This window comes from Cupressus sempervirens, chromosome 10 (genome assembly GCF_028749045.1).
Source record: "Cupressus sempervirens isolate cs-2001-9-10 chromosome 10, ASM2874904v1, whole genome shotgun sequence".
Classification (NCBI taxonomy): domain Eukaryota; kingdom Viridiplantae; phylum Streptophyta; class Pinopsida; order Cupressales; family Cupressaceae; genus Cupressus; species Cupressus sempervirens.
Genome location: NC_143127.1, coordinates 125507074 through 125517542, shown reverse-complemented (window position 1 = coordinate 125517542; position 10469 = coordinate 125507074). Strand labels below are relative to the sequence as shown.

General features: G+C 35.1%; 1 protein-coding gene and 1 pseudogene across 2 annotated transcripts; one reads left to right on the top strand and one right to left on the bottom strand.

The window, feature by feature from the left end:
* The first annotated feature begins 2900 nt into the window (after positions 1-2900).
* LOC149532929 (tuliposide A-converting enzyme 2, chloroplastic pseudogene) lies at positions 2901-4402 on the top strand (annotated as a pseudogene). Its single transcript, XR_016357279.1, has one exon. The product of XR_016357279.1 is annotated as a tuliposide A-converting enzyme 2, chloroplastic pseudogene (transcript).
* A 2714-nt stretch (positions 4403-7116) lies between these two features.
* On the bottom strand, positions 7117-9888 carry LOC149532928 (ras-related protein RABA5c-like). The gene is made up of 2 exons (XM_089803202.1): positions 9170-9888; positions 7117-7785 (listed from the first exon to the last, which is right to left on the bottom strand). Exons 1-2 carry the CDS (start codon positions 9480-9482, stop codon positions 7481-7483), a joined length of 618 nt encoding a protein of 205 aa, XP_089659328.1. The 5' UTR covers positions 9483-9888; the 3' UTR covers positions 7117-7480.
* Positions 9889-10469: the final 581 nt, after the last annotated feature.

Genomic DNA, 10469 nt, shown 5'->3' with positions numbered 1-10469 from the left:
GAGATAGTTATGGAACAAAATGCAAAAATAAGAGGGACAACAAGTCCACTTAGCACTCACTACATCTAGATGTGTTAGCACGAACGTTGATGGTATTCCTTTTGGGGAGTATCCTAAGCATTGCTAGAACACTTAGGGAGACTGTTAGCATGATTTACATGTTGCATTCATGATTGTTTTTGTCATTGATGTCAACATTGTATGGTTTTTGTAAAGACTGGCAAAGTAGCAAACAAAGAATGAGGTCGTACAAATTATATGTTGATGATCAGGTCAATCATAGTTGAGGAAGAATTCTACACTATCTTGATGAAATAGACAAAAGGGTGTGCAAAGAGTTGAAGATATGAAGGAGACATTCCTAATTTATAGAGGACAATATTTGACAAAGTACCTAAAAAGTAGTTTCTGATGGTTGGATTATATCTCCTAACCGAGATAGAATCTTGATGTGCGAAGTTGAACAATGACAGAAGACAACTTGATGGTGACATCAACGGGTGCGCAAGAACAAAGGTTGCACGTGTGAGAAGTTATAAAGACCGTGAGCTGACAGTGTTGTCTAATTATAAAATAATTGTTTATCTTAAAGAGATCTTATTATAATTAATTAGGAAAGCCTCAAGGCTAACTCAAGGAATTATTTTGAGGATATGGTATAGAGGAAGGATATTTTCCTTGTTGTGAAGTAAGTATTCAAGTGTGGTATGCGAAGTATTTGGTAAATGCGAGTAACCGATCCAAGGGATTATTGGATGTGAAGTTGGTGATATGGTATCAAGATCAAAAGAGTTTTGGTCTAGTCAAAGGACAGAGAAGGAGCTATACATTTCTATTATTCTATAGGGAATAATACAGGGAGTAGTTAGACAGTAAGTTTGATGGTCTTGCCCCTGGAGCTATTTGGACAGTGGGTCCATCTACCTTCTACAACTCTTAACAAGGTTGGCACAACTCTTAATAGGGTTTGAATCTCCTAATAGGGTTTCAAAGTCTCCTAACATGGATTGATATGTATTAAATGTATTTCATTGGCTCCTAATAGAGTCCATCCTCTAACAAGGAATTTTTATATTAGTACATCATTTTGTGGATACCACCCCCATCGGGGTTTTCCCTCTAATCAAGGGTTTTCCTAGTTAACATATTTGGTTTTATTGTGTATGAGTAGATATTCTTATGGTTGTTGATTATCTTTCTCACACGGTTAAGAGTTAACAAGGCTAATAAATGTTCTAATAGTTGGATAACTTATATTGACCACTTTGCTTGCTACCCAATATGTGAAAACTCCAACAATTATTGTGCCCTATGAACCACTCACTATAAAGCCCCTTGAACTCATTGATTGACAAGTAGGATATATTTTTCATAGAAAGTCAAATTATTGGTATTATGATTCCACTCTGTGGTTTTCTAAAACATTAACTAAAGCTTTTGCAAATGGACAAGCAAGTTAAGTGGGTTTAATCATAGAGGTTAAAACTCTATGGTAAAGTACACTTTAGTTGGAGTAGTATTGCGATGAGTGACCTCTCAGGAATGTCCAATGCTTCACCTCTATGAGCATCACCTAGATGCAATGAGGCTAAGTGAACCATTCGTTCTCACGAGAGATGAGTTCTTGTGAGCCAAACTCCTGAAATATGGATTAATAAGTTTGACTCAGAAATTACAGTAGTTGAATCTTGATAGCAATCTCATAAATCCCACTATTGTTATAGATTGCTAAACCTTGTTATTATTGAGGCCTAAAATAATCTTACAAGGGCCTTAAAGCCCCATCATTGTTAAGAAAATTGAATCTTGTCATCGACGAGGACTAATAATATACATAACAAATCTCATGTTGGTGGCATTGAAACAACACAATAACCTAGTTATTCTAATATACATATAATAATATAAGATAATGTGCAAACTATTCCTTATCCATAAATTCAACAATATAGTATAATGTTATTTCATTTGAGAGAGTTTAAATGAGTTATGCACCAAATGCAAAATGTGATACATGAAATCAAGCTTTAAGTTTTTGGGACTCTTGGTAGACATTAAAGAATATAATATAACACAATATATCTCACATGTCATTTCTATACACCCTAGGAGGTACTTCGCGAGTCATATGGGTTTAGTCCCTCTAGGGGTGAAGATAACAACAATAACAAAAAATTGGTGCTACTATTAGTTTTTAACGTGATCTTAGTGGTTTTAGGAATAGGTACTTAGAACTTTAAAAAAAGAAGTAAACAAAAATCATGCGAGATTCTATAGTCATGTATTACAATGTGTCTAGAATAGTCAACACAATTTTTTGGCTTGTAATCTAAGATACTTAACATGTCATCCAAGTCAAAGTAGGCCAACCAAACTAAGGTATTTTCAAACATGAAGCCAAGGCTTCTCATTAGACGTCTCTTGTGTTGACCTTTATATGATATGCATTAAGGAACACTAGTCAAGTTTGTATATTGGCAACAAGGTGTCTAATTAATGTTGGAGTAGTTAAAAAAATCTCACATATGACTCTAACTTAGAGAGTGTGGACTTTCATCACTCTCGTTGCTTGCTTTAGTTAGTGCCCTTGCTCCTAGATCATGTTTGACTTTAGGTCATGGTCCAACACGAGGGTGTGATATTTAGTTACTTCCCTTGCCCTTGGATACCCTTGATCTTGGGTCAAGTATAAACATGAGGTTATAATAAATCCTCGATGTATATTCACTTTCTTATTACAAATAGAAGGGGTGATCTTTAGTTACTCCCCTTGCCCTTAGATACCCTTGTCCTTGGATCAAGTATAACCATACTCCTCACGGGATCCTCATGTATATTTACTTTCTTATTACAAATGTCTCTTATAAATCTAAACTTATAATCTCAATTGCATATACGTACTTTTTATCATAGTCGTAGATAGTATGGAACGTTTTCTGTTTTAAAAAATAATGATCTAAGCATTATATTGGCCAATTTTTGTTGTTAGTTATATTGCGTTTTGTATTTTGTATTGTAGATAAGATAATATACTCTATAATTTTTGGATGGGCAGAGAGAGGCCAACGTGTATCCAGCCATGAGAATCTAAACGTTATTATTATTAAACAGACGCTTCCTACAATAAAAACTCAAAAGTAATTTGGCAGGCTCGATCCTCGAATCGTGTGTGCTTTTTAAAGAGCAGGGTTCCAAACAGTTTCTGTATACCTAGACATATAAATCAGGTGATCCATACAACTTATTGCGGAAACCCTAGAAATGGAAGTAGTGGCAGAAATAGAAGGGGAATTGAAGATCTATTCAGATGGCTCTGTGCTGCGCCTTCCACATCGCACCGTGCCGGCTTCCCCAGATTTTACGGGCGGCGTTGCATCAAAGGACGTCGTTATAAATCCGGAAACCGGCGTCTGGGCTCGCATATTCAGGCCGGAAACCGCTTCTGGAAAACTGCCAGTCCTGATCCATTTTCACGGTGGCGGATTCGCGGTTGGTTCCTCCGCCCGGACGGATTTCCACAACTATTTTCACGCTTTGTGCAAAACCGCTGGTATTATAATTGTATCGGTGGATTACAGGCTGGCGCCGGAGCACCGGCTGCCGACGGCCTACGATGACTGTACGGAAGCCGTGGAATGGGTAGCAAAGCATGCCACCGGGAAGGCAGAGTCGTCGGAGGAGTGGCTGTCGCCGTCGGTCGTTGATTTTTCCCGTTGCGTTTTGGCCGGAGAGAGCGCCGGAGCGAACGTTGTCTACCACGTGGCACTGCGAGTTACTGACGTGGACGTTAGGCCGTTGGTGGTGAAGGGCGTGCTCGTCATTCACCCCTTTTTTGGAAGCGAGAAAATGGCGGAGTCAGAGAAACGGCCGGAGCTGGTCAATCATGTACAACTTTGGAATTCCCTGTGGGAAATCGCTCTTCCTGTGGGCTCCACCAGAGATCACCCCTTCTGCAATCCAGCGGTTTCGCCTCTGGATCCTGGTTTGAAATTACCGCCGGTTTTCGTAGCCGTGGCAGGGAAAGATGCGCTTCACGAGAGGGGCGTGATGTTTTATGAGTATCTGAAAAGTTGCGGGAAGGAGGCGGAGTTAATGGTGGACGAAAATGGGAACCATAGTTATCACGTCAGTTCTCCTGACTATGAAGGCACTCCGCGTTTTATACGGTGGGTTTCACATATAGTTCAGAATCGCTAAATATCAAATCTTAAGTTTGATGTAAAGGAATGGACCTTTAAAATTGTTGCATCTCTGTTTACTTTTCAAGTGTGGGCCAGCTATGATGTTTGTTTGTAAAGAGTTCGATTCTATTAGCGGGTGTTTTGAGGATTAAAAAACATTTAGTGAAAGAATATGTTTGGAAAGTCTTTGTGTAAATGAAAAAATGTTTTGTTCTTCAAAATATTCTTTTACAATATTTGTATTTTAAAGTTGTTTTTGGTGACAATGAATAATTGAATGAAATGTATACTTTGGTTATGAAACACTAATCATGTGATCTATGTCACTAGCACAACATGGATGTCCTTTCACATCACCATTTATGTCACCTTTTTAATACTTTTTAAAATAGCTAGACCAAAAATATGCTGATGTGATATCATATACACAAAAGTTGCCAATTGAATTGTAAAAAAATTATGAATTTTATGAAATTTTTCTATAGAATTTTAGAAGTATAGAACTTAAGTATTAAATTACTTAATCCTCCCTCCTTTCTTTAACCAAAGATTCATCAATCTCAAACCATCATTTCATCCATCGTAATAATGCTTTAGCTAAAAAAGATTGTTGAATCTCATTCTTTTATTTCCTCATAAACCTCCCTCCTTATTTTAGTCAATTTAGCTAGGAAACGAATTAGAGAAGCAGTTAACCTATCTTAGTTAATGTCTAATTGTAAAAATTATAATCCAATCAATTAGGGGCTTCTTGAGTCACATGACCTTTATCCTAAGAATGCTAATGACAATTGGTTGTATTAGGGGAGATGAGTCAATTGCCGTCCATGTTTGTATTACCGCTACGTCTATTGCTACCTTTCCCCACAATTACCACTCATAAAAAAGGCCCAAAAAATGATCGCACATGTACTAATAGCCGATCACACAAGTACTGATAGTTGATCATTTTTTAGTTTTCTTCATTGTTGATTGGTCCATTTGTGCAATAAGTACTATTTTTTGAGTGAGCTGCTATTTTGGGGTCCTAGTGATAGGTTTCAGACAAACATTTCAAAATGGTACTTTTAGACCACCTCACACTCTACAAGTTCTTCAAAGAGATCCATAAATGTGGGAAAGTCGAAAGATTAGCTTCGAGCTCTTCATTCACCTACTGAGGTTCACTAAAAAAATTGAAAATTGACAAATTTTGACATATGGATTAGAAATAGTAGGTGCACGAAGTTAGCCTCGATGATTACTTGATTGTTTCCCCTATACATTTTTATTGGACCTTAATGATCTAGATAATAGATGTATGGATCTTGGCAATGCGACCAATAAAAATGTAGGGCTTTTTCCATGGATGCACAATATGAAAGAAAGTCTTGGAGCGAAGCTTTTCGTTCCTTCATATACATAATCCTTAATATACCATAACATTTGGGGCTAAATTTTGGTAATAAACCTATATTAAGCCTTCTTTGAGATGCACTTAAGGAACACTAACCTATTTTGTGTATTGACACTAATGGTTGTTCAACATTCTACTAATCTAAAGAAGCCACTAACATGAGAGTGTTGTCTTTAGTCATCCCTTTACTCTTAATTAAGTATAAAATCTTAGAATAAGTCTTCTCTTTATTGACTTCCCTTACACTTAGATCAAGTGTTGTAGAATCATTTTGACTCCCCTTTTACTTAGATCAAGTGTTGTAGAATCATGTTTTAAAGGTACTTCCAATTAAACAAGTCAAATTTAAATGTTTGATGAAAGTATAAAAATTAATTATATTATACTGTAATCAATGGTCAAATCAATAAAATTTAAAAATTAAATGTTTGGTTAGTTTCTTCTCTGCTCAATTATTAGGGGAATAAGAGGGTGTGGTCTATAGTCATCCCCTTGCTCCTCTTTGATATGGATAAAATCTTGGTATGAGAATTTTTTCTCTATAGTTTATAGAAATTATAGTTTAATGTTTGGTAAAAAATTATATATTAATTATATTATATTATATTTAATATTCATATTAATATAAAAAATTAAATGTTTAGATATTTAGTTTGAGTTTAGTATTATATTAGATCAAAATGTTCATTAGTTATGTTGTCCTTATTCTAAAATCTATTAGATAACTAATGTTGATTTAAAAATTTAATATTGCGATTTTCACTAAATGTTCTAAATTTGATATAAAACATGAACATTAGTTAAATTGTAAAGATCTTGATTGACTACTAAAAAGAACGAGTAAGACCAAGAACAATAAATAAGTATGCTTATGCCACTAAAGATATAATAGCATAAAGTAAATATGAAATAACAAATTTGCAAGATTCTTTTTATTCCTTGGTGCTATGTAAATTGTACATGCTTATTGTTGAATGATTCTATTCAGTTAAGTTTAATATACACCAAGCTAGCCTGCAATTTGAAATAAGTACACTTTGGTTGGCCATGATGACTTGTAAGAGAAGAATCGAAGGCCCAACTTATGGAATTCCCTTTAAAAGATTGGCATTAACTTCAAAATTAATGCAAAAAAAAATCGAAACCAACTCTTCACATGAAGATGTGGAGTAAGATGCTCAATAACTAGAAGTGGGAATTGGATCCACACCCTAAGTACGGTTGGACTAGGAACTTCCACCCAAAATACACCATCTTAAACATTAATCAATGGGTTAAAGATAATCTAATCATTCTGAATCCAAATAAATAAATAAATAAATAAATAAATAAATAAATATAAAGAGATGGATATTTTCACCATTTTAAGGGTTTGCAGATTCACCTGCCTTGAAAGCACACAAATATTATGAAAATGAAGTCTTTAAATTGCCAGCTCCAAACGAATATGTTCCAATATCTCCTTTAATTGCGAAGCTCATCCTACATAATCCATAATTTCATCTACCAAATTGAAAACTAAAGGAGAAACAGCGGATCTCCAACCTGGGAAAACACAGATCTTGAAAGTTCCATTCACACGGTCTCAATGTTTTATAGTACCATGATATAAAGTTAGGAAAAAAAGGAACTACAATACAATGCTTTAAATTAATTCAGGATTATTGTGCTCTCTGCTTATAGCAGCTACGACTCACTATCATAGGAAGTCCAGTTTACAGACTTCCACCAAGTCTTCTTTGGCTGCTTATAAACTCAAAAACAACTCTTATACAATTGACTGCCTAAATAAACAATATATCTTGAAAACCCCCATCAACAAATTTTTATAATCCAAGATTCTGAAGGTCCACAGGTGAAACCTACCAACAAAAAATGTAAGGGAAAAAGAAACGAAAAAGCTTCAGCAGCATGAATACTTTGACTTGGAAGCATCATCTCCATCAATAATTTTAACCCTGTCGAAGGACAATTCAGATTTATAGGAGTCGGAGTTCAACACTTTTCTACTCACACTGTTGTAAACCTCTTTAACCACAATCTGGAAGGCGGACATGACATTTGTATTATCTAAAGCAGAGGTCTCTATGAAAAAAAGTCCTTCTGCTTCGGCAAGGTTCTTGCCATCTTCCACTGACACTTCTCTTATATGCTCCAAATCACATTTGTTTCCCACAAGCATTCTCACCACGTTCGTATCAGTGTGCGCTGCAACACCAACAACAACATAAGTCAGATCTGATGCCATTAGCCATTACCAAATCAGGTGTTCAACAAAAAATCTAGTAGTAAGTTAAAAATATTCATGATTATTGCTTGAGTTTATAACCAGTTACAGACAAGAAAGAAAATTGGAAATTTGGGTTCACTCTCACAAGTCATAGATTTCATGCCCAGGGATTAGCATATGCAAATTTAATACGCCTTGACAATAGCAGGGAAACGAGATTTTGAATTAATATAAGGGGGTTCGAAATGGATTTTAAATTTACTGGAAGGAAGTTTGAGCCCATTTAAAAATTTCTCATTTAGTACTTCATGCATACAAATTTAATTCCAGCAAATTTTCAATCAACAAATTGTCAAGCACTAGTTCTTCTGTTTTCCTATTTTTGTATCTTAACTTGATTGAATTATCATGGCAATGTGAAATCTATCGATTTTGCAGAGTATTGGTAGAGATGTTATTTGGCATCTGTACTATTTGGCAGAAGATCTTAAAACAGTTGGCATTTGTTTTATTAGTCAAACCATTCCAAACTCCAAATTGCTGTTCACATACAGCTGTAGATACCTCAACATCAAATACGATGTACAAAATGACTGTATCAAAAAAACCAAGAGTTCTCAAATATCTTACAAGCATCTCCTTGTTTTACTTGTATTTTGTTTGAGACAATCATTGTCCTTGTTCAACTACTTGCCCCTCATTTAGGGTAATCTCAAACTCTGTTACAATCATTGTTCTTTGCTCAATTATGGGTTTCTCTCCAATTCAGAATCTGTTTCATAAATTCTGAAATTAATAACACGTTTAAATCTACACATCTTTAATGGCAGTCATGGGCCGCAAAATAACCTTACACATGCTTTAGAGTTCTTACTCAGGCCAAACATTAATATCTCCCTGTTTTAATTGTAATTTATTTGAGACAATCCATGTCCTTGTTCAACTACTGTTTTACGGAAATCTGATCCTCTGCTACAATAAATGTTCCTTGCTCAATTATGGGCTCCTCCCCAATTCAGGAAATGTCAATAAATTCTGAAATTAATACTAAATGTAGATCTACACTATCTTTAATTACAGCTCTAGGCCAAAAAAACATTGCAAATGCTACAGAATTCTCACTAAGACCAAACATGGGCCTGGATCAGGGACCCCCCAAATGAAATTACCACGATCAAAATTAACAAGATGCTAAACAAAAACATAGCCAGATTATAACTTCGCAAATCAGAAACAGCATAACCTCGGCATAGAACAAATCACAGGATAAAAACTGTTCAGTAAGGAGCTACTATTCACCATTGTTAACCCTACAAAAAAAGCTTCAAAAAACAGAGGGAAAAGAAAAAAAAACTCACTCACTCTTTAGCTCTTCAAGCCATTGTGAGACATTCTCAAATGTAAGCCTGCGGGTGATATCATAAACAATGAGGGCTCCCACGGCTCCTCTGTAATAAGCAGAAGTAACAGCACGAAACCTTTCCTGGCCCGCAGTGTCCCAAATCTGAGCTTTGATCTCCTTTCCGTCGATTTCCATGATCTGGGTCTGAAACTCCACACCTATGGTTGCCTTTGAGTTGGGATTAAACTCATTTCGAGAATACCTTGACAGCAGATTCGATTTCCCCACCGCGGAATCCCCAATCACCACTATTTTGAACAAGTATTCTTCCATCACAATGCAGAATGTTACGCCAGAGCCAAACCCGAGCTAGATCGGCGGAAAACAGAGCATTCTTGTCGGAAATAGCAAAATTTGATCTGCCTTGCCAGGGCCTTTATTATAAGTAATCCGCGGAGCGGTGTTGGTGGTGTTCTGATCAAAAATATTAATTTCTTCCACATTTAGTCAATCAATGACTCCGTTGTCATTGCCGATTGTGTGAATGCGCGCATTGGGAATCACAGGGCTTCCGAGCAAAATGAAATAATAAAAATGAAATTATTTTGATCCAGACTTCGAGGCAGATAAAAGAGTAAAGGCAGTTAAGCCTACAATTCTGCCTTCTCTACACATAAGACATTGTTATAACAAGCTTTTATTCTGGCTTAGTTACTGATTAGTTGATACATGGAAAGACTTCTAACAAAGTTGCCATTCTTTTTCCTTGTCTTTGAAAGGGTTAGGTTAAATAATAGGTTTCATGATAATTTTTTCCGGTTAAATTATAGGTTGTAGATTTAATGACTTTGGCTAAAAAATATTAATGAAAAAAGTTTTGTATTTTTAAAAATGTATTTTAAGTTTTAATTATATAATATTGTGTAGGAAAACTCTGGACTTGCTTTACTTTAATATTCATGGTGTATAGTTAATGTGTTAATTGATTTGAGTCATTTAAAATTAATAATTATTATGAAAATTTTACTTTTTGTTTGAATTAGAGGTTGTTCGTTCTTGTTATTCCAATCTATATCATATTTACAATATAATCAATTAATGTTGAGTTTCAAATTTCTTAAACATATAGGATCTAAGTATTTTTAATTAACATGAATTTCATGAAAGGCAAGATCCTACAATACAAGGATAAATAGTGAGCCTCTTATTTGGGAGGTCTCTCGAACTTAATTAAAATAATAATAAATAATCACAACACATATTAATAACTAGTCTAATAATTAAAGATTATTTATATTTATATTTAATATTTTATTATCC